Source organism: Micrasema longulum, unplaced genomic scaffold (assembly GCF_059751315.1).
Source record: "Micrasema longulum isolate JH-2025_06_02 unplaced genomic scaffold, ASM5975131v1 h1tg002450l, whole genome shotgun sequence".
Taxonomy (NCBI): Eukaryota; Metazoa; Arthropoda; class Insecta; order Trichoptera; family Brachycentridae; genus Micrasema; species Micrasema longulum.
Window position 1 is genome coordinate 1 of NW_028279594.1, and position 26,106 is coordinate 26,106.

Below are 26,106 nucleotides of genomic sequence, written 5' to 3' on the forward strand. Positions count from 1 at the left end.
TATAATAAGGATGTTTTTCGTTTTAATTTGTTATATTTTTTGTACTTTATAACAACATTTTAATAAAAGTGTGTTCCAGTAATGTTTTCAGGATTGGAAAAAACGCTGACATTAGTTTATTATAATACGATGGTGATTACATTGAAGGTGCCAATATAAATATTGAGAAATAAATAAAGAGACGTTTAAATAAACATACATAAATAACGTGTACTGTCTTATCATACAGTGTAATTATATACGAGAAACAGAAATACATAGCATAAGATCTACGAGATGCTAGAATTCTAAGTAAATATAGAAAATTTCTTGTCGGAGAATTTAAATATTTGTGAGACGTTAAAACATAATAAAAAACAGCATTTAGCTGACATAAATATGGTATCTTACAGTATAATGGTATAATGCAGACTGACATATTATAATATATATAAATATTACAATATTTGAGTTTGTCCAAGTGTTCGTAGACAACTTTAACTTTAACTTCAGTAAAATCAACAAATGGAAGAATTGAAGAAATATGGATGTTCAAAGATAGGCAAAATAGTGAATGTTACACAATGTGTAAAGTGGCCACTTAAACCAGTTAATCACAGGTCATAAGGCCTAGACTTCCATATTTCCTTATTTAAGGTATTCTCAATCCCTATTGTAATTTGTTAATATATAAATATGTTTTTTGCGTTCGTGTTCTATCTTATTTTTTTGTTTTATTGTTTGATAATAATTGTTGATTATTTATGACAGGTATATTTTCAATGAAATATTTAAAATATTTTATTGATTTGAATTGTCCGGTAAAAAGTGTGTGTAATATAAGCAATATGTATATCACTGTAGATTTATATAATAATGTTTTTAAATACCTGATGCCAGCAACCATCTCAAGAGCTGCTTGCTTAGAGTCCTCGTGGAAGTATTTCTGTACATACAACGATCCAATGGCCAAGGACAAACTGAAAATTTTAAAACACATTAAAATGTGCTAAAAAAATTGGAATCAAACATCAACAATGAAGCGAATATGAAATATCATGCCTTTATTCATTATTCCTTATCCTCACTCGATGATGCATGCAGTACCGCAATAATTAGTGGACAAATACATGATATCTATGTATTGTACATAATGTCTTTCATAAGATAGATAGAATAAAATATATTTTTATTGTAATATGCGATTTATGTATAAGATAAAAAACGTGATTATTTATCAAAAATAATGCTCCACACACAGACAATTCGCACTTGAGCGATAATAATAGCAAAATTCCGAAATTACATTTTTTTAAGTATGTAGAAATCTTCCTGAATATATGTTTTAAGCGTTAGTAAGTGGCAAAATTTTCCTAAATATTAATGCGACTTTAACCCTTTGTGGGGCAAATTAATTTCAAGGGATCAATAATTATTGGCACGTATTAATGCTCCCGCTGTCAGTTTTAACGCTAATACTCAATATTTATCCAACTTCACACACGAGGGGCTCATTTGGGTTATTTGTGCTTTATAGTATCTACACTGTCTAAACTTATAAAATATCGCGTTTAAAGTAAGTGGGTCCATATTATGTCCCCGTAGTAAAAATTTCCATGTTATTCAATATTTTTTAAACTCAAATTTAAGCAATAATAGTGACAAAATGATCACGTGTCATTGTTATTGCTGAACACAATGAACAGTAGATAGTAGATGGCACATGTGAGTGAACTTCAAGTTGTGCCTTTGTTTTTGCAGGTAAGATTACTGATATTACTGCACTTCTGTAAAAATGAGTTATTTAGCTGCGCCACTATTATTCCTGGGGTGCGATTTAGTCAATATGGTTAAATTGAATTTTTAAAATGTACTAGTATTGGTAAGTATTTGCGTTCTTATTATTAATAAAAGTATTAAATTTCGAGGCCTTTTTCTAAAAGTCGTAAAATAACTGCTATAAAAATGGGAATCAAGTTGCGGCAGAGCCGGGCAAGAACCTTAGACCTTTGATCCGCGAGTCCACGATACTTCCGCGGGAAGATTTGGTTAGACTACGAATAACATGTCATGTGTATTATTTTAAATATGGAAAGAAAAAAAAACGCCTTACCTTCCTCCGACCGTGTCGACGCACTCTTTCCACCTGCTCTCTCGCTCCGACTTGCCAGAAAGAGAAGTGGCGAATTGCAGCTGTCTCCGTCTAAGGTCCTCGCTAAGGTAGGACACAGAAGCTCCGGCTACCCTCCACATCACGTAGTTGGCTTGCACCCTCTTCGGTGTTTTCGAGAGCAACTCCTACAAAACAAGGCTTCATCATCATCCCCTATTCGCGCACAATGTAATTTAAAAATTATAAGCTTATTATTATATATTATTGAAAAGAAATAATTTAATAATATGTCTGCATGTTATTTTTTTTGTTGAATATCTGAACTTTAGAATATTCCTTCTTTTGCTTGCGGTAACACGATGTTACATCACCACGCGTAAAGGAATTATTTACCACAGTCTTTTAAGAATGAAGACCTGCATTTCAGCAGTTCCGAGTAGCTCTTTGTTACGAACAGTGTCAGCCTACGCTTTCACAGCATGCGCCATGATGGGTCTCACACGTGTCTTGTATATTCTGACCACACTATAGGGAACACTGCCGTCGCGTCGTGTCGCCAATCCTTGGTTAGGCTAACAACCTGCCCGGGGTAAAATAAACATTCACTCATAGTCCAGAAAACACAGCCTCGAGGAACATTATTCATTATTATTATTAAACTCGTGTGTGACAAAGTGTTTCATTAATTATAAATGTATTTGTTTAAACTAAGGTTATACATCTTTAAAAATGAATAAATAATAACTTGATAACAAAAATGAGTATACCTCTAAATGCGAGATAAAGGTAGGTACGTTGACAATGACAACCTCATCTTCACCGATATTAATATGGGGAGAGAGGAGGGTGTTAATGTATTCCAGCCATGGTATACTGAAACAAGCAAATAAAAGTGTAAAAATGATGGATTAAATAACAAATAAATAAATTCTAAAACAATTGCAAAATCTAGTTTTATATATTTGTTTAATTAATTTCTGTGAAAATATATATATATATATATTTTTAAATACAATTAAATCGATCCATGTTAAAGGGGCACAAGTCCATAGACTAAAAATTTGAGAAAATCGATAAAAACTGCTTCTTAATTTTTTTTAAGGAACTTGCCATATTTTCATTTAATAATTTGGTATATACAGGTGTTCTTTAAACCCTATCACATCCGAAACCACAATGATCAGTGTGGGCAAGAAGACATATTAGCATATCAAAAAAAATATTTAGGACAAAGAAATTTAAAAAATAGGTAATATTTAAAAAACAAAATGGTGGCTTACTTCTGCAGGAGAGAAGTGAGGGGAGCGCGACGCAGTATCAGGCTCCCCCCTCCCTCTCCTCGTTTCTGCCCTGCAGAAGTAAGCAACCATTTGCTTTTTTTTATATTTTATGTTTTTAAATTTTATTCGTTCTAAAAAAATATTTTAATGTGCCAATACGTCTTCTTGCTCATACTGATCATCGTGGTTTCGGATGTGACAGGGTTTAATGAACACCCTGTATAAGTAATACGCATATAAAAGTTTATTAAAATATTATTTTGTTGTAATTTTTTTAAATCCACGGGCTTGTTCCCTTTTAGCATCTAAATATTTTTCTAATAAAACCAAAAATTTGAAATCATGTTTTATTATTTTTTTAGTAATAAAGTATAATAACTCGTTGGTTACAATATCAAGTCTACTGCCTACAGTTAAATATTCAATAAAAATATATGAAAATGTCTAAATTAAAAATCAATAAATTTAAATGAATTCAACAGTCTAGAATGATTTATATTTTTCATTTGTTTTCTACACATACAACATCGTGATCACATTCGACGGTCTAGTTTAGCCGAGTTTTGTTTCCGCTTTCTCGTCGGATTCTCCTCTTTGTCCATGTTAAAAATAATGAATGAGGATATTTATATCCTGCAGCGTGTCACATTTTTAAGGTACACCTACTTAACTGACAGCTGTTGTATTGCCATAAAGTATTGCCACTGAATAAAATGTTATATTCTAATTCCATGTTAAAAATATAATATTAATAATAAATATAATATTTATAATATTAATATTCCATGATCATTGAAAATATTATACCGTTCTCTTGTAAGAACTAATTTAGATTTTAATTCATCAATATGGTCACCCTGCTATAATGTTCATGTTTATAATATAGAAAACATTCAACATAAATTTCTACGATATATAAACTACAAACTAAACATTCCAATTCAAAATGTGAATTATGACTATTTATTAACACTGCTTAACCTAACAACACTTTCTGAAAGAAGAACTATTAATGATCTCATTGTACTGTATATAATTGTAAACTCTCTTTTTGACTCACCAAAAATACTTGAATTGATTAATTTTAGAGTACCTGCTATCAACACTAGGAGTACTTTATTGTTTCATTGCTCCAGTACTTCTTCCAACCAACAAAACAATTCATTGATACCGAGACTGCATAGGTTAGGTAACACTTATGGAACGGCTGCAGATATTCTGTCCAATTCTTTACCATCTTATAAGTCCACAATATCAAGTTTATTTGTAGTTGCTCGTCAAACTATTATTGACAATTCAATTTCATAAATTAAAAAAAAATACTTGTTTATTTTTATTACCTTATACTTGTTTTTTATTTTTTACTATTATATCAAATTGCACTGTAGTATTGGCAAATACGCATTTCATAGATACATATTTTTTTTCCTTATTTTTCGTGATAATATATGCTTGCTTGTTTATTAATTTAACTTAAAAATGTCTTTCTTGCTTACCGTAACACTTTATTTATTGTTTGCCTTACAGAATTTATTTCATAAGCTTATATCCTTGCATTTTTTGTTTATATGCTTACTGTTTTTTCTTGCATACCTTTGTTATTGTTTTTTCTTTTTTTTTTTACTTTGTAAAACTTTTTATCATATCCTTTTTAACTGATTTCACAATTTTTTTCTGTATATTCTGTTTATTATTTAGTATGTTAGCATGTATTTCATTTTTATTTTTTGTAAATGCCTTTTGGGCGTTAATGAACAAAATAAATAAATAAAAAGGAACTTGTCAATGGACTAGTTTTCTTTAACATGGAACTAAAATCGCCGTAACAAATTTCTACAGGTTTTTTGTTAGATATTGAATGAGGACTCAAAGATATAATTTTTTTTAACAACCTTACATAACAATGTTGAAATCACTAAAAGTTTGGCTTGTGAATATGGATCGATTAAATTATAATAGTTTTATTTCTAAAATTTAAAATGATACAAACAATTTAAGAAATACAGCAAAGTAAAAAAAAGATAACGGTACAATATTAATCCTGAAATTTACAGTATTAGACTATTAGAACCACTGAATTAGAACATAATGCATTAGTTTTTTCAGTATAATATCAATGCAATCTAGCCAAATAAATATGTATATAAATTCATCAATTATTCTAGGAGACGGCTGCGAGACATTGCATAGATTTATATTTAGTACTGTTAAGCGTGTTGTCCAGATGTTTATAGAAATTTATGTTTATGTAATAATTTTTATTTGTAATATTCTTCAATAATATGCCTGCTATCCCTTTCTATTTTTTTGTATCCCAACTCAACACATAGCTTTTGGCCTCTTAGAGTTAGGGATACGTTATTATATGTTTGTAATATTTATTTATTTATTTTATTTATTTATTTTAAATTCTAAACAATTTTTTTAATTCCCGCCAAACCGCAAAAGCAGTTTTTTTGCAGGGATTTCTCTCTTTAAACATTTTTGTAACACAATATAATAATGTTTACATAAAATATTTTTAAAAAAATCTTAAAAACATCAATAAAATAAAAGTTTAAAAAAATTAAATACAAGTAAATCAAGTCTTTTTTGATACCGAAATATTTAAATAATATATAATATGTATCTTCATATAAAAAAATTAAATATATATATACATATATATATATGTAAACGCTTAAAAACAAACAAAAAATCACACCGTTTCCCCGTTAGGATAGACAGAGAGGGTAGAACACCACACATCTCTTTCTTTACATATTAGATATCAATCATTGGCGTATTCCTATTGTTTTCCTTTTTTGACAAATAGTTTCTTATGGAAAGGACCACCCAAAAACTAAAAAAAAACGCCAAGTTTTTTCTGCCGTCTTCGGACGCAGGTATATAAATATGATAAATAATTAAGGAAAAATGAAAAATATACCAAAGCAGAAAATTTCATTCTCATAATTTCTCAAAAAAAATAATCGGTAGCCACGAAGTTAGCTACAGATCACAGCGATACAACGGCCCGTCGGTACTCAGGTCAACAATTGCAAGTCCAAACTAGAACCATCCGTTACACGTTTATTGTTAGAGACGCCCCTACTTTATTTACATTTAAGTCAAGATTGAAATGTCACTATCTAAATATTTAAATTGTTTCTTTATCCTTCTTCCTTCCTTCCCATCCCCTTTCCCCTCTTCAGAGTATAGTGTTATTTTTTTTGTTAATCTTTGCTTTTAATTTTTGTATAAAATTGTAAGATTCAATATGTCCATGTATTTATAATTTTCTTAAACTGAACGTTTTGGGTAGGTAGGAAGAAATTGCCTTAAGGCAATATGCCCGCCCTTATATGTATGTAAATTTTTTATGTATATAAAGGTCAAATAAATAAATAAAAATTGTTTGACTAAAAACCAAATTAAAATTTGGAACGCTTTTGTTCTATGCAATAGAGTTTACGGGCTTCTCTACATAATTATTACTCTGAGGCGTACACTGATAGTATACCTAATACTCGTAATGTACACGATTATGAAAATGATTTTTCTAGTGATCACAAGAGCGTCGCTGTCTTATTGTATATTGGAAAATAGTGAAAAAACAACAAAGGTTAAAGATAATTACCACTCTCATATTATAACATCTCATTTTTTTTAAATTTCCTGAAAGTTTGGAAAAACGGAGTTTTACTGTACCATAATAACGGCGCTACATAAATTGTCCATTATTGTTATTATTATCAAACATAACAAGAAGAAAATAAGAAAGCAGCCATTCATTCCGTAGTTCGTAGAATATAAATATGAAAGCCTACACCATGCTGGGATCATGCATTGTGTACGAACTACTGTGTGTGTATATATGTAGGTTATTCTTCCTTCTTTTAGTAAAATATTCATGTGCTGCGTCTTGGGAAACATTATCATGATGTTTATGTGAGTATAGCTTTGAAGTTCAGAAACATCTCTGTAAATGAGCCATAGCGAGCGACTTGTTAAGACTCTTAAACCGAAAAGTTTAAATTTCATCTTTTACTTTGTTTTAAATGTTTAAAAATTTAAAAAATATGTTCATTTTCAGGCGTTACCTAGTAGACGTAATAATTTATCCAGATAAATCTCACCCACATCAATCAAGGTATTAGCTCTTTTTTCAGTTGAAGAAATATGTATATTCAAACATAGGCAGAATGGTGAATGTTAAGCAGTGAGTAAACTAATAATTTAAATTAATCAATGACACGTTATAAGCCATGTAAATGACAAGACTTCTAAATTCCGTTTTTGTTGCAATAAATTTGAATGTTTATATATTTATTTAAACATTATTCGCAGTGTTTATTAGATGTAACAATAATTATGAACAACATAATATGATAATAAATAAATTACAACAGAGAAGAAATTATGTAAGTCTTGGCATTTACAGGGCTTATCACTTCTCATTGGCTGGTTCATTCCACAACCAGCCAATGACAGGTCATAAGCCCGACTAGACTTCCATACTTTATTATTTGAAATGTTCTCCATCTCTGTTGTAATTTGGTAATATTAATAATGATTAAAAGCTGGAGTTGTATTGCACATGTGTAAAGTTAAATTATTTGGAAATTTAGGGTTTCGAGAATTTCATAAATTAGTGGGTTTCGTTCTTTGAATGCCTGTATAATAAATCCTTTTTTTAAGATGTCAACAATTGAGGGTATATCTAGTTCTTTCAAAATTAAATTTGAAGAGGACTGACTGAATGACTCCCTAGGGGGTTAAATCTAGTCTTTTGTCTACAAACATTTGTATGCAATGATATTTTTTGTTGATAATTCGCCGAGCTAGAATTGTACATGTACACCTCGTTCTAAGACGGTCAAAACTATATTCAAAACCATCAAACCTATTAGGTATATGTCATTTTAAAAGTACGAATTATACACATCATTAATTTATTAAATAAAACATTAAAAGAAAAACAATGTTATTATTTTGGATGATCCATTGATCCCTGATGATCTCTTTGCCTTGTGGCCTTTTGAGGGTGCGCGTATTATCAAAGTGTTTTAAGGTTAATTTGTTACCTTGGGAACTTCTTCTGGAGCTGAATAATGGTCATGGGGTTGTACAGAGCTGTTGCATTACGCCTCTGTTCTTGCGGAAGGGAGATCTAAACAAAATACGTGGTTGATTTAATATGAATATAAAAAGTAAGGAGAGCTTGAGAAGCTTGAAAAAATACGAAAAAAATACTCAATTACCTTAACATGCAAAATGATAAAATCAGTTCTTTTAATATTAATTATATTAATTTATTAACAGAATTCTGATACACTAATTCTCTTATTTTTTTACTTTAGGAGTTCGATATTTCCTTGGTTGGTTAATAAAGTATGACCTATTAAATTAATTTTATTATTTTATTATTTTATTTATTAATTATTTAAAAAACCCGTTAGGGTTTTATAAGAAACATTATCAGGTCTAGTCATGTTATGTCTCGTTTGGTAAGTGTATATAGAAACAAACTTGTTTTTCTATTACAATCTACTTTTAGCTCCGAGTATATATGTTTAGTCAATCGTACCAATAACTGTACCTTTCCAAAAAAGAGACTAGATCTTGTGCTTGGAGAGTGACTTACAAAATTATAGTTTAGTAATTTATAATTCAGAATATTCATGAAAAAGTAAATATTTACTAATTTATTAACGCTCAAAGGACTTTTACATATGCAGAGGTTATAAACAATTAACAAATTTAAAAATACAATTTAAAATAATAAAAAAAACACATACTAGATACGAGTATATAAAAAACAAATGAAAATACTAGAAACTTAATTATTATTATTTCAAAATAAGAATGATTATCTCTTGAAGAAATATAAATATAGGTACCAAATAAAGAGAAAAAGTATTACAAATTATTAATAGAATGCTGATTTTACTCGGGTTTAAATTTTTTTTCAATTTACTTTAAATTAATTTATTGGTATGTAAGTTTTTAGTACATTGGAAAGATTACTATATTTTTTTATTTCTTTGAAAAAAGAAACTATTTTCAGTATAGAGTTGTGTGGAATTTAGGAATTTAGATATTATTTTGGTGTCTGAGTGACTTATTCATATCAATTTCGTTATTTTTTTATTGTTTGTAAATAGTGTACACTTTATGAACTTTAAATAATTTATTTACAAGGAATCTGGTTTAGATAATAAAAATTAAGTGCAAATAAAAAAAACGCAAATAATATATATATATATATATATATAAATAGAAGTTAATGTAAAATGAACTCTCTCTAAACACAAGTTTTTAATATATTAGAGAGGTATTCTTTTATGTAACATTTGTAATTTTATACTTTTTTTGGTGTCAAATTATTCAATAAATAAAAATTAAAAAAATTCGTAATGTAATCGTTTAAACATATAAACAAAAAGTCAATTATTATTATTTAAATAGGAATTTGAAATTTTCGTCATTTTCGTACTTTACATGGAATGTCTCTGAAGTCACTTAAATAATATTATTCGTTCCAATATTTTGAGTTTGATTTCACAAGACTGGATTTCACCCCCTAGGGAGTCATGCCTAGATTTCCATACTTCCTTCTCTAAAATGTTCTCCATCCTTGTTGCAATTTGTTAATATTATTTGTAAACCAAAATTTTCGCAGTTGTAAATTTATGATATTTTTTTCTTGTTTGTCTTCTTACTTTATTTTTTAATTGTTTTTCTTATTATGGTGTATTTTAAAATAGATATTACCCATTCAATAAAAAAATATGTTAAAGATTTATAAATAAATACATTTAATGATAAATAAATAAAAAAATGCTTAGTAATAATAAACACAAAGGACAAAAATCATTAAAAAATAAAAATTATTTTTACAATAAATTAGTTCTATTCATTACTGTCCATCGTTCAACTTACATTAGCCAATTTGATTTCGAAGTCAATTGATTCGCCGAGTTCGGATACCGCCCTCTTTTTGTCTGCTCCTAGAAGGACGGCAATGTCAACCATGTAGTCGAAATATGCCTTCACAAGCTTGTCAGATAGGCCCTTATTCAGGTATTCGCGACTAAGGCCCAGTGATGCTTGGTCCAACTGTAAAGAAAATAATTATGGATCTATAATAAAAACTTTTTTGGATACATTTCTTATACTATAATTATGTTAACTGCGCACTTTCATTTTACTGTTCATTGCTAAAAAACAATATCAGCCAATCAATCAACATATAAATATAATTAATTATACCAGCGGTTTATGACGTTTTTAACTAATATTTATCCTCGCTGGTAAGCATATAATTTCAAATATATCAATGAAGGTTTAAGCTGTTTTACTTGACCCTTATCTCGGCAGAACAAAATATTATTTTTTACCATTTGTTTGTAGAAAAAGCTTCGGAATCCCAAACATTTTTTTGGGTTTTAATCAACGTTTATTATGAATGTGATGTAATGCAATTTAGGATGAAAAATATGGTTTAGCAGTTTTAACTGAATGCAATTGTACTCTTGTTTTAGTTCACGAGAAAAAATGAGATCAAATGCATCGTATCGGTTTGCTAAGGGTAATGATTTATTTCTTATTTTATACATGTCTTTTTGTTTAAAAACTTACTTTGGACCATGCGGAACCAAGCATGTGGGGCAAACGGGAAGATCGTTTAAAACAAAAATCGACAATTCTAAAAGTTAGAGAATCAACATGGAATACCCCACGTTTGCGAAACACCACATGGAGTTATATAATGTTTTTGATAAAAATACTGATGTAAAATTTCTGCACAATTGTGAATGTAAAAAGATTACATAAACTTGAAATTTTGACAATAAACCGCTTAAATTATTTCTCCGATAAAATATTATTAAACAATCAACACACACATTTATTCTCCAATTCTCTCTACTAAAATACAAGCAATGATACCTTTCGATAAGAATTAACTGCCGCGATTTTTGCTTTCAGAGAATAACCTTTACTAATAACACGGCTTTATTGCATGTTTTACACCTGTTCTTACAATTTACAATATACATTAAAGCAATACTTAAATTCACATAATTATTAATACATTGTACTCAAATTCGTTTAAATTAAACGAATTCATTCCCATAACTACATAAAATCATGATTGACGACCCCCGCTTAAATACATATATGGCATAAGAATTTCTTCAGTCTCCCTTCAGTCTGAAGATGTCGGTCACGACGAAACCTGGTCACTGGTGAAAATAATAAATTAAATAGGTAAAACCTAAATACACCCATTATAATTAAAATGTAGTTCTACCAAAAAATATCAGTAGAGAAACTCAATCTACTCTGTAAGTTATTGTTAAATGTAAAATAATAAATAAAACTCAAGAGACTGTTGTATTGTTTTGTGTTGGTATTTGGGATGTGGGTAGTAGATAAACATTTTTAAAAACCACGTGACAGTTTTATTTAATAAAAAACGCTATTCATCTTTGTGGTAGAAACGAAGGACATATTAAATGTAAAATGATGAAACAAAACAAAATAATGAAAAATGTAAAAAACAAATCATTAGATAAAACACGAATTGCAAAAACATACTAATAAAATAGGTGCATATTCTTGTACACGTTAAAATAAGGAATACTGTTTTATTGATCCAACCTGTAATATTGTTTTTTGGGAAAGCATATCTAGTTAAAAAAACTAATAAATCGCACAATATTATGTAAAATGTATCAATAATTATTTTAGAAATACAACTCAGTTAATCGCACATATGATAAATATAAAAAAAATACAAATGCTTTGCAAAAAAATAACTAATTTTGACTTTCGCAATCATACAAAATTATTTAATTTGCACTAATAAAATAACTAATTATTGAAGTACAAACTGGTTTTGGATTTGGTGAAATGACATTTTCATAGTTAAAAAAATAATTTAATTGTATAAATGAAATAATTTATAAAATATATACTATAGTATAGTTTATAACAACGCTACGCTAAAAAAAATATTCAAAACATAATTAAAAGTTAAAAAAATGAACATAGTTTGTAACATACATTTTATAAAAAATATGTAGGTTAAACGCTGTTGAATAAGATTATTACTATATTTTTTAGTGTAAAAATAATATTAGAATGAGTATAAATGTAAACGTAAACATTGTGTAAATTTTATATTTGAAGCACTAACTTTGTGATTATTCATTATAATAAAATAAATAAAACGAATTTGTTTTTAACCACTTATTTTTTATAATTATTTTCCACCAACCGTACCAATTAAAAGTACTTCATGTTGAAAATGAAATATTAAAATTAGACAATTTATAAATTTTAGAAATTAAAAAAGCGATTCATACTACAAAAAAAATAATGAACAATATTTCTTTTAGTCCTTTCCTGTCTAGCTTCGAAAATATTGATTTCAACTTACCACCCTTGTAAGGAAACAAAAGGAAAAAAGACTTGATTTATTGGCTTCACGTGTAGTATTTAGTGAACACGATAAAATAGGAAAGAATTCATTAGTTACGTAAACCTTGACGAAAAAGCTTGTTTGCTTTGAAACCGGTCGTCGGTGGGAAAAAAAATATTGGTTAAAAACAAAGTTGTTCTATTTATTTTATTAGTAAAGATTGTGTTCTAAATAGTTCTATATTGGACGATTGCTTATTATTATAGAACTAAATAAATAATATCATAATAACATCTCATATAAACATATAAAGACACATTTAATGGACATTTATAAATGAATAAAATGAAGTTCAAAATAAATAAAACATAAAATATATTTGTATCTTAGATAATAAAACACGGAAGTTCACTTATTGCCGATTTTTTAAGTTAAAAATGCAGAATTTATCGCGCAATAAGCTATTTTAGACGTAAATGAAACACTGAAGTCAAATTTCGTTGTACTTTTTTTAAAAATTGAAATATAAATGCGAAGTGCATAGTGTTTTAATGCAAAAAACATCAGTAGTCCCAGATATACTATTTTAATATGTATTTTTATAATCAAAATATAATTATTTCACATTGAAAGTTCTTCATAACATGTTGGAGATTTTGTTTAATGTGACTCCCGTGGTTTATCCTGGTATTACAGATATAATGTACGCAATCATTTTTTCATTCATCATAAAAATAAGTATTCAAAATAAATGGCAGTTAACAAGATATATTATTAAAATATACATATAAAAGCTTTTAAAAATACTAAATGAAACCATATAATAAATATTAAGTACTGTTTTGATATGTACTCCAGTAGGGAAATATCACATACTAGGAATATTTTTTTAATTTTATTTAAGAAGGTAAACATGAACAGAAAATATAATGAAACCCACTAAGCCGCGAAACCAGCTTGATAACAATATATGAAATGGATTTGGAATAATAAATTGCATTTTCAAAATCAATATGGATATTGTGGAGAAATGTTCTCATACATAAATGTAAAAAAGTAATTCAGTAAAAATCATTCGTAGAAAAACGCGACGTGTTTGGCCTTGGTTGTTATGACGTCAAGATTCGTGATAATTTTCCAAACAAATTTCAATGGTCAGGAACAAATAAACATGAATCGTGATGTATTAGGGGCGTGGCCAATGGAATGGCCGTTTTTGCAGAAATTCAAAATTACAAATTCAATAATATTTTTTATGCTACTAATATATAAATGACAAAAATTATTTTTTTCATGGACCTTTATTACTTTAAATGTAAAAAAAGTTATGTATCCCAATTGCGGTGTATTTCAATCATTTTTTGATACATAAAGACAAGATTTAAAAAAAAAGATCAGTGTTATGTTTCAGATCCAGGATGGGAACTGTGAACTATTCAAGTGAAAATAACTATTATTAAATAGTTTATGCTGACTTTACTAGGAATCGAACTCGGGAACTCAAGGATGCTAGGCAATTCGCTAACCAGGAGTACACAGGGAAAACTAATCTCTGACCAATTTCCTTTTTCAGGATTTTCATCAAGCGTAATTATATAAGTACACTTGCTAAAATAAGTCAAATAATTCAATAGTTCAATATTTTGTGAATGTCCAATTTTATTGGAGGCAGATATTGGATTCAACCCTCGAGAAGAGGATTTTTTATGAAAACAGATTTATCAATACTGATTAGTCTTTCTTTTAAAAATTGATTCAACCGCTTTATATGACTTACATCGATGATTTTGTTGGTAGAGTTCTTGACATCGACTCCGACAGAAAAGTCTAGGAAGTAGTCCACGGAGTAGCCAGCCCGCCTGAAACGGTACACAGATTCCTTCCAGCTGAATGAGCTGGTATCCCACTTGTCTCCATCAAGGAGTGGCCATCCACCGAGCTTCCTCAGGATGTTGTGCAAAGGCTGCAGCCCACGCTCTTCAATAAGACCTGAAGACAAAGAGAGAAATATTATTATGTAAAAAGAGGATATGTTTTGACTGATTTATTTGAATTTAAAAAAAATTATACATATTTGCGTATGTTTTTTTAAAAAAGTTATCTATATCCAACTAAAAATTGAAATAAAAGAAACAAATGTTAATTAGAAAGGGTTGTTTTTTATTGCTTTCGAAAGAATGAAAATGTACATAAAAAAAAGGAAATTAGAGAAATAAGTCGTCTATTTACAAAACTCGCTATTTTCCTATAGCCGCCATAGGGAGATAGCGGGTTTTGAAAATCGATGACTCAAATGTCCTCCACGACTAGCAGTTACTGGTATGTACGTAGACAATTCTGTCGGTCCAATTTTTCCAACTAATCTACCGTCATTTCCGGAATAGTGCGTGTTAGGTATATTAGCTTCTTATGCTACAATATTCATTTTAATCTCAGAGTTATATTGCGCCAAGCTATGGAGAAGCCCTATTGCTATGTTTCATAGAACAGAAGCGTTGTTGGTTGGTGACAAATTCACTCTGCTGGCGACCATTTTGTTTTGTTTAACAACAGACGTATAACTATCTTAACGGACGCTTTTGTCGCTGTGCTTGGCTTTGTTTGTAAATAACTTTAATATTTACGTCATAATAAATAAATAAAAATGCACAGTGGTGAATTGCAGTATGTTTGGTTGCAGCAGTAGGAGCGTCAAAGGTGTAAAAGGAGTCAGTTTTCACAGGCAATTAATCAAAAATATTTTCCTTTGAATTACATTGATTTTGGCATTTATTCTCCCGACATGTTTATTATGTTGCTTAAAAACTTTCCTTATATCAACATAATATTTATTTTAGATGCTACTTTTTCTCAATTAAGGCGATACATTTGTGAATTAAAGTATGTTTACTGTTGATAGTGACAATTGATTGCGGGCAATATGTCAAGGCCGCACTCGGCATCCATATAATATCCTAAAACCTTAACCGCTTATTTACATACATTTTTAAAGTTTTCTGTAATGATTGATAATGAAAAGTAAAATAATGTTAATTTTGAATGTCCATATGTAAGTTCTATTTTTAAGCATTCCTTAAGATAACAATACGCGGCAACAATGTATTTTGGCAATTCTTGACCTTAGTACGGCCCATCGTTTTGCTGTGAACTGTAGCTAACTTAATACATGGCATGGTTTTCCTACGTTTGGGCTTTTCTATAGCTTCACGCGTTTTAACTCTGAGGTTTTCATAGTAAGCAAAGAAATAAAATAATTTGATGTTGTCAAAACTGTAAAACGATATAATGGCACTCGTTTTGTAAAGTAACTTATTCATACTTTTGTTCATGCAGGCTGCGTACAATGTCCTTGCCAGGACGAAGGGTTTGGCTTCATTGGGTTTTGGTTTTTCCTCCAGGATGCTCCTGATCTGTTCCGACAGCTCGTCTCCGATAATGGAGAAGGTGTTGACCGACGTTTTGTCTTCGGGAATGCGCGTCTTCTTCAGGAATGATCCACATGAGAACTCGTAGAAGTCATCGCAGGGGTCGACAGAGAGATCCATGTTGTTTAGAATACTGGCCGCTAAAACGAAAGTATTTCAGATCAATTCAGTGTCACAAACCAGCGTTCATTGAAAAAAAATGGACAAAATCATTGTTACATGAGTAGATAAATTGACCGCAGTGAATTTCGAAAATTCGCGACTTGAAAGCAGAATTATTAGTCTTTCGCATTAGATCATTTATCATTTTATCATCATTTATCATTTATTTATTTATTCATATATATGTACATTACAAAATAAAATATCTTAATTCATACATATAGAAATAATTAGGTAAGATTAGGTATATTTAAAAAAAACACATTAGTATACATAATATCCAAAGAATAATGTGTTAAAAAAGTAAGAGAATCTTGTAACGAAAAACTCCCTCAGAGACGTGAAAAATGTCAATGTCCAAAGTGATATTGTTCAACATAGAGATAGCCCTTCCAACAGGCATAACCATTGGCTGGTTGGTCCTGTATATTGGAATGTGAAACAGTCTATGTTGAAGCTGTCTAAGGTAATTATCAGGAACATAAAAGCTAATGCTCCGCATAATTTCAGGGTTGTCAATAATACCGCGCAACAATCGAAAGAAGTGCGTTGTTAAATACACATTCCTTCTAGTCTTCAAACTGCTGTAACCGAGCATACCCTGGAGAAACTCAGTGGGATAAAGCCATGGATAATATCCGCACTCCCTCATGCAGAGAAACCGAAGAAATTTCTTCTGAACCCTCTCCACCATAAGAGAGATGCTGGTAAAGGGAAAGGAATACTGTACCTACTTTAAAAACATATTTTAAATTTTGTGTTAACCTTGTTAGGAATCGAACCCGAGATCTCAAGAATTCATTTCATGTATGTTATGCATTTTTTTTATTTTCTGAAACTTAGACAGTACCATAATACGATACCCAATCCCGATAAGGTTCGGCCCATCTTATTTCTTTACTCACAACAATCACGAAAAAAATACATGTTGTTTTTTTCTTAATAAACATTATTTTTTAATAAATAAGCAAATCTAGTCCTCATTCCTATGTGAAACGTTTGAATCATATTATTTTTTAAATAGTATTCCGTTGGGGAAAATCTGTCGCACGGGCCTAATAATGCTCCAGGCTTTATCTGGTTAAGGTACCTTATTATAAATAAAACCATTTTAAGTATTGAGTTCAGAGGGCGAATTGTCGATGAACGAAAGTAAGTCAAAATTGATGGTATTTGAAAGAGGAAATGAGGTTACTGACTGCATAATAAATGTAAACAACGAATGTTTTGAACAAGTAGAAGAATTTGTGCATCTGTGAGGCATATTTTCAAGAGATAGAAGAGACGAGAAAAATGTTGAAAGGAGAGTATATGCGAGCAAGAAAATGAACGGCGCACTAATTATAGTTATTGCTAATAAAAGTATGTCAATCGAAGCTAAAATGGCAGTGTGCAACGGAGTTTTAGTCCCAACACGTATGTATAGAAGTGAAACATGGAACTGGCAGAGGAAGGATGAAAGCCGAATGAACGCGGTTGAAATGAGTTCTCTTAGACGAATAAGTGGGAAATCAATGTATGACAGGGTTACGAATGATGAAATCAGGCGAGAGTGTAAATCTGAGTTTAAAATTGATAAGATTAATAAAGGGTGTCTGAGATGGTTTGGTCATGTAGAACAAATGGACGACGAAAGAATGGCAAAACAAGTATATATGGCGAAAATGAACGGTAACGTGAGACGAGGTCGACCGAGAAAGACGTGGCATGATCAGATAAACAAAAATCTTAAGTCTAGTCATCTCAAAAGCAGACAGAACCGAAGGGCATGTATGACAAGATGTATGCGTGTGGAAGAAGCTAGGAATATATGCCAGGATAGACGTGTGTAGCGGTCCATTCTCTCTGCCGACCCCTACGGGGAAATAGCGTGATGGCAGTAGTAGAGTTCACGAATACTTGAAAAATAATGTTATCTATCCACGACTATGTGAAGCAGAAAGAATTATTTGTAGGTTAAATTTGATGGATTATTTTCATGAGTCACTATAGTTTTTTTTTAAAAGCTCTATTAAATTGTGGTATTTTTATTTTCCTAACTTACCCATTGTATTAAAATCTTTATTGGGGTGACAAAGATAGTGATATGTTTCGCCACAACGCTCAAAATAAACAAAATATTTTATGTCTTTGTTGAATAAGGTGTCAATGTCGAATTCAGAATATCCTAACCATCGCAAAGGCGTATTTTAGAATATGTTAACAGAAACTTAATTTGATGCAATTTCTTAGAATTGATAGACATCAACAAACGTCTTTTATTATTCTTATTTTCACGTATACAATGAAACAGGTTTTTTGGAAGATTTGAAAAAGACAATATTAACTTGACTCAAAAGTATTTTCTGAATTGTCTACATCAGTGGTCCCCAACCTTTTTGTCGCCGCGGACCGGTCAACGTTTCATAATTTTACCGCGGTCCACTAGGGGGTTGGGAGGGGGGACACATTGAATGAATTAAAAAAAAATATATAACAATGTATTTTTGCAATATATAATAATAAAATTTGTAAACTGTGGTAAATGGTAGTGACAAATAAAAGTAGAGAAAACATAAAGTTTGTGGAAAAAATGAAGAAAACATATTTAATAACAATTAAGGATTATTAAGTTTTAGATAATTTTTAAATTTTCTTTTGGATATTTTTAAGGTTCAACGGAAGGTTGAAAGTATTTTTTTCCAAGATAGAGAAAATAATTTTGAGAATGCTCTGGGTTTAATATCGGGATTTTAATGTTATTCTGATATCTTGCAAATATTATTAACTTGAAAGTTATTTATCTATTTTCTTTAAAAGTTTTGATGTTGAAGTTTTATGTGTTTTGATTCATTAAATGAGAACCCTGAGCTTGCTTCAGGCCCTTGCGCGGCCCAGTACCATTTGCTCCACGGTCCGGTACCGGACCGCGGCCCGGGGGTTGGGGACCACTGGTCTACATAACCAATAACATTAACTCATATATATTGTCTTGTCACGTGATATTTCTATGCCAAAATAATACTATTTACCCGTGTTTATGCATCCTTTAGAGAGGCAAATATTTTTTTGGTCAGAAGAGGGCTGGCCACCTTGTCTGTGAATTACAAATGGAGGAACGCTATTTAGGGCTTCCGCCATCGTTGGAGGAGGAGTATCTGTAACAAAAATAAACATGCAATTAAAATAATGCTTTTAGATTGATATATATTTCAACAGGGACCACTCTACACATGATGTCCTGGCGGAATTAAAAATACACTTATGAGTGCAAAATAGAATCAGAACCCTGGACGAGTGCTTTCGATTCGATCGCTAGTCAGGTGAAAATCCTTAACATTTGGTCCAGAGTTCAATTCTTAGCAAGATTGATACATAACATATTAATTTAAGAGTGATTTTAACTGTATTGTTTCATAGTCCCTGGACTGGATCTGAAAAGCAAAACTGATCAATTTCATATCAATGATCAAGACACGGAGCGATTGGAGTACTAGTGGAATGACCTATGCACCACTGGGTGCGGATAGAGAAATGATAATAACACAATGCCTACGTACATAAGTGCATTTCGGAAAAGTAAATAAATAATTGATGTTTTTTCATTACGTATTTTTGTATTATTTAATTTAGTACGTACTATTATTTGGCATATTATTTATTACTCATATTTCTTACTATAGTATTGAGTGAGTTTCTAGGAAACATATCTCAATTATCATTTCAATTATGTTTTTATATATCCATTCATTTTCTGTTGATTTCAATGATACTCTTATTTTGTTTTTTTAAATACTACTGTATTTTATTATTATTTTGTTAATTTTAATAATACCATTATTTTGTATATTTGATTATATGTGAATCTTAATTCGTATAATTTATATTTTAAAAATTATTTCTGATTATCTTTTTTGCACTGTATCCTTTGGAATTTTATTATTGGTTACTTATTCCTTTTTTTTCTAGATTGTTATTCTAATGCATCACATGTCTTTATAATTTATTCTAATTAATTTTACATTGTATTTTTATTGTTAATTATTATGGCTTGACACGGGCATAGCCTAAAAAGCCTTAATAAGTTCATCAATATTTAAACTAGTGTAAAAAAAAAAAAACACTAACATACATATTTCCATGGTTCATTACAACGTGTTTTAAAACGGGATGCGTTTTATGTTCCAGACCGATGTTTTGTCAAAAAACTCTTTAATAAAACACAATTACATCATTTAAAATTTATTGATTGCTTTAATGGTTTTTAACGATTTGTTTGTAATATGATTTGGGTCAAGTGGCCGCCACTTTCCGTGGTTAAAATGCTATCTCTTTAAAGCATATTTTTCATTACATTTTTGAAGACTTCTGGTGTTATTTTAGCTTTTTTTTTCATATGTTGTCCTTAAGCATCAGCATTGTCGTTGGTTTGCCAGTATACATTTTTTACTTGTAGAAAAAAGTCGGGAGTGATCAAATCGGAGGTTGGTGGGGGCCAGTCGACATCACCGCCTTTTGACATTATTCGGTCGGGAAAATTTTCTCGGCAAATTGCATAGTTGCATGAGCTGTGTGTGACGTAGTACGACCCCGTTGGAACCACAAATACTGTGGACCTAATTAATCCGATTCGGGTATTAAAAATATTGCCAACATGTCATGATAGTTTTCCAATATCATAATTCCTGCGCACGGCGTCGATGAGAGGTGCCCGGACATTCGCAAACACTGTGCCTCACCGCATTGATATTTTCTGGTGAATGGTAGGTACGTTATTGTTCAGACTTTGTTTTATCTTTTGATGGATGAAAAAAAATCAAAAACATTCACAACACGCGGAATATTTGACTTTCTTGGCACCAAAAAAATCACGGAATTTATTAGAATATTCACAATTGAACGATTATGTTAATATCATTGTTAATATATATATTTCTTGTGTACGTGTGATGTCACTGAACTTCTTCTAAACGGCTTAACCGATTTACGTGCGGTTTTCAGAAAAAAATAGATCTTTACGCTGCGCGTGCTCGTAGATATTAAAATTTTCAATCAAATTTGTAAAAAAAAGTTAGATTAGTAGATATAGTTAGATAGTAAATATTTTTTTCATCGACCTACCAGGGTTGCATTCAATGAGAATGCATAGACAAACAAAAATGGAAGGATGTTGTTTTTTTGAGTCTATAAAAGTTTGTTTTTAAATGTTTACAAATACTTTTAGCTTTTTATGGATCCCAATCAAATTATTTCCTTACATTACTTATAATTATTTCCCGTTCATTTCTTTTTCTGGATTTTTCGTAATACTAAAATAATATTAACTGACATTTCATACATTTTTGAAAATCATATTCACGAATCAAATAAATCAAATACAATCATTAAGTCGAGGAAAAATCAAGTCTCTGAGCACTCACTATTTATTTTATGAATATAATAAATGTTTAAAAACGAAATATTACTACTGCAATTGTACCATGAATGGCTAAGAATCGCTCATACAGACTAAAATCGTTATATGATTATCAACTACGACGTTTACTACAGTTTACAGTAATACGATGGGCCTAAGGTCCTCAGGTCGAAAATTGCAAGCGCAAGCTAAAACCACCCGTTATACGTTTTTTGTTAAACTAAAAACCAAACCATACATTTTGAACGCTTCGCTTCTATGCAATAGAGCTAAAAGGCTTCTCTAGCGAATTATTACTCTGAGATAACCACAGAGTAAGTGCTTAGTAGTTCATAGACACATGTATTCTTAAAGAAAAAATGCATAATCGATTCTAAAAACCCACGCAGTTATGAGTTATGCGGGCTAGTGACAGTCAAATAGACTCCATTTAGTTCTATTTGAATAATTCCCTCTTTTTTCAGTTTACTGATTGAATTTGAAATTGAGTTGAATGAAATATAACCTAACCGAACTATAAAGGAATTATACAAATATAAGTAAGTATATGAAAGATAATAGAGTTACTAACTATAGTCAACGCATGACATCAGTCTGGTTTTATTTTTTTATGTTAGACAATGGCAATACAATAACTAATTATTTGAATGGACAACAATCCAATATCTCTAATTCTGTTATTTTTATCCATGAATAGTGATGTATATTTAGGATACTTCCGTAAAAATAAAAAGCCATAGCAAATTAAAGGTCACAGGTCACGCAATTGGCTAACGAGCCATAATATGAACCCGAGTACAGCCGAACATAATCCGTCACATCTCGACGGCAGGTTTCGGCTGTTCCGGCCCAATTTTTGGCCGAAACCGGAAATTTTTTTTCTGGCAGAAACCGAAACCGGTCGGTTACTAAATTATGAAGTTTAATTCTACTACGAATTAGACACAAATAATTTTTTTCTTACACGCGGTAAAAATTAGAACATTTAATTGTACAGCGAATTTTCACGAAAATTAAAAAAAACATTGATAAATACGAACTACTTCATCACACGTTCTTTAGAATCAACCAATCAATTACAACTTTGTTATGTGTTTAAAATTTGTTTTGTCTTTTAAGTTCAAAGTTCATTGATTTAATTACTCTTATTAAATGACCCTTTACTTATCTACTCTGTTATGTCAAACAATATTTCCGCGAGCACAATAAAATTTTAGAGAAATTAACAGATTGCTTTTTTTTTTTACCTTACATTTATGGTATGATTATATTTTTTCCCATCGTGCAACATTACGCGGCGACATCACGAATGCGCGCGGCAAAAGTAGGGCATAGTGGGGGGATTTTTGGACACAGACCGATGTATTCAAAAATGATTCTATGCTCCTTCTGGACTATTCTTAATTCTAATTAAATGTCAAACAACTTCTCTGTTTGAAATTCATCTAATGATGTTCATGATAAGTTGTGTAAATAAAATTTAAATTCACTTTTAAGCTGCTAATTATTTATGGGAATTCCAATCTACGAAATTAATTATAAGAATATCAAATAATGTTTATTGACGTAATAAAAAAATAAGGAGAAAAACGGGAAAGAGGGAGGGAGGGGGGAAGAAGGAAAGGGAAACAAAAAACTCTCTTTTTTTCTTCCCCTTTCCTAATTAATTAATATGAAAAAAGACCCATGGACCAATTGATTCTCATTCTCTTTCTTTTCTGTATATCATTTGAAATAATTAATGATCCGTTGGATACTCATGAAAATTAATTAACTTTTACTTAGGTAGGAGAACTTCAAAACGTATGCTCAATAAGTGATTTAATTATAACAAATAAAACCTTTTATTCGCCTATCACCAGATTTATACACAAAGATTCAACGCAATTTGCGTTCATATGTACCCATGTTTAATGCTGTTTTTGTAAGAAGGATTTTAGAGAAATTATTTTGATTTATAATTCATCGTTTGCTGTAAACATAAATAATTTTGAATTAAGTTCTGTGATGTTGCCTATTCTATTTTAATATTATTTTTTTAACACATAAAATTGTTTTATTTCTTCAAAAGGGAAATATCACGTTTTTTTACAGTTTTAAAGTAAAAAGGGTCCCATGAAATACTGTCCAGAAAAAAAATTCATCCAACCCCTTTCCGCACCTAATGGTGCATAGGGCACTGCATTGGTACACCAATCGCAGCGTAAAAACGCAGCGTAGCGAAAAACGTAATTTTAAATAATATTTCATATCAACCATGTCGGGAATCGAACCCAAGACCTCTTGCATAGTATGCAAATGCATTGACAATTACAAAAACTTATTTGAAAAAAACAAACAAAACCAAAATTTGGAATGCTTTTCATCTAAGCAATAGAGCTAAAGAGCTTCTCTAGAGAATTATTATTCTGAGCGATGAATTATGAACACTCGAAATGAACGAATTATGTCAGCGCGATTGCCTACCATGCAAGAGGTCTCAGGTTCGATTCCCGAAATGCTTAACATGAAATATTGTTTTTTTTTTTTTTTTTACAATTGAATATTTTATAGTCCCTGGACTGGCACCTGAAGCGTAAGATTGATCATCTTGCTGCGACCGGTGCACCAATGCAGTGCCATACGCACCAAAAGGTGCGGCAAGGGAATGTTATAGTTATGGTTTGATTACCAAATAAAATACCTTTGCACTATTAAAAAAATATTTTTTTAATTATATTTTAGATTAATATTAAAATTTTTCAGTTTTATTTTACATAATAATGAACATTTAACCAAAAACTAATTTCGTCCCAAAAACTTTATATGTTTTCTGGGAATCACAGTGAACATATATGTGTTTATTTGTGTATCAAATGTATTTATTATTCCTTTCCTGATTCGTATGATTTATTAAATAGCGATAACGGTGTAAAATATGTTTTATTTCCTGTTGCAATTCTAAAGCCAGAAAACGCAATTATCTAACCAAATTTAAATTACCCTATTATGTCTAATAGTTTCGAGTGTAGAGTAAATATTCTAAGTCGTTCTTTCGCTGTCCATTCGCTCTACATCTCCGAACCAGCGCAGAGCTCCTTTCTTAATTTTGTCGTTAATGCTTATATCAGCCTTACATTATGTACGGATCTCAACATTTGTGCATATATCGTACATATTTTTACCACACATTCACCTGAGAGGTCGCATTTCGACAGCATTCAGCCTACTTTCATCCCAAGTTTTGCTCCCATACATCAGGGTTGGGACCAGGACTCCATTGTGAACTGCTCATTTTACCTCTTGCGACAAACATTTATTTGCCAAGGTTGATTTAAGTGCACCGTTCACTCTGTTCCCGGGACTCGTCCTCCTTTTAATATTTTTCTCAGTCATTCAATCTCTAGTAAACATACTTCTTAGATAGACTAATTCCTCTACTTGTTTGAGTATAACTCCATTTACAGTGACTTCATATTTAGTCATACTTTCATTTCCTTAAAAAAACTATCACATTCGATTTATTGACATTCATCAGCAAATCGCTTCCTTGCATACATAGTATACCTTTGTCGAGAATTGCAGTTCCTCTTTGTTGTTAGCAAGAAGCACGGCATCATCAGCATACAAAAGACAATTGACATTTAAATCACCCATTTTCGCTCCCATTCTTAAGCCATTCTGTTCTTTTATGCAGTCATCGATATACACGTTGAACAGCCATGGTGACACCACACATCCCTGTTTGACGCATTTGGTGAATGGACAGCGAAAGAACGGCTAAGAATATTTACAATGCGAATGTTGATGGATGCAGAAACAGAGGAAGACCGAGAAAGAGATAGCATGACCAAATTCAACAAATACTTGAAGATGGACATGTCAAAAGTCGGAATAATCGGCGCGCGTACATGAGAAGATGTATGAATGTAGAGAAGGCGAAATCTGTATGCAAAGATATAGTGATGTAGCGTTCTATCCTCTCTGCCTACCCTTACGGGGAAACGGCGTGATGCTTTGTTGTTTTTATTGTTGTGTAGAGTAAAATTCACGAAAAATTGGTTCAACACGCCCCGGTCTACAACACGTATAATATGTTTTAAATAAAATATGACGAAATACAACAAAAACAATAGAAGAAGGAAATAAAAAGATTAACTTTTTTAAAACAATTCAAAATACAACCAGCTTAAAAGAACTTCGAAAATCGGGTTGTGGTCCTGTGGCTAGTGTCTCGGACTCACGGACCAAAGGTCTATGGTTCGAATCCCACTTTACCCCAACTTGATTCCCATTTTCTAATAGTGAGTTATTTACAACTCGTTGAAAATGGCCCTCAAAATTAAATATTTGGTTAAATCATA

At 30.7% G+C, this 26,106-nt stretch overlaps 1 protein-coding gene across 1 annotated transcript in view; it reads right to left on the reverse strand.

Moving 5' to 3' along the window:
• Positions 1-838: 838 nt before the first annotated feature.
• LOC148272167 (neprilysin-2-like) overlaps positions 839-26,106 on the reverse strand; it is a gene marked incomplete at its 3' end in the record, with an annotated part of 77,762 nt that continues 52,494 nt past the window's right edge. The window contains exons 3-10 of the mRNA XM_088240435.1: positions 19,380-19,505; positions 16,101-16,346; positions 14,559-14,770; positions 10,297-10,473; positions 8,439-8,524; positions 2,860-2,965; positions 2,093-2,277; positions 839-959 (exon numbers count right to left, since the gene is read on the reverse strand). Coding sequence (XP_088096561.1) covers positions 839-959; positions 2,093-2,277; positions 2,860-2,965; positions 8,439-8,524; positions 10,297-10,473; positions 14,559-14,770; positions 16,101-16,346; positions 19,380-19,505 — 1,259 coding nt within the window. The remainder of the gene's footprint in view (positions 960-2,092; positions 2,278-2,859; positions 2,966-8,438; positions 8,525-10,296; positions 10,474-14,558; positions 14,771-16,100; positions 16,347-19,379; positions 19,506-26,106) is intronic.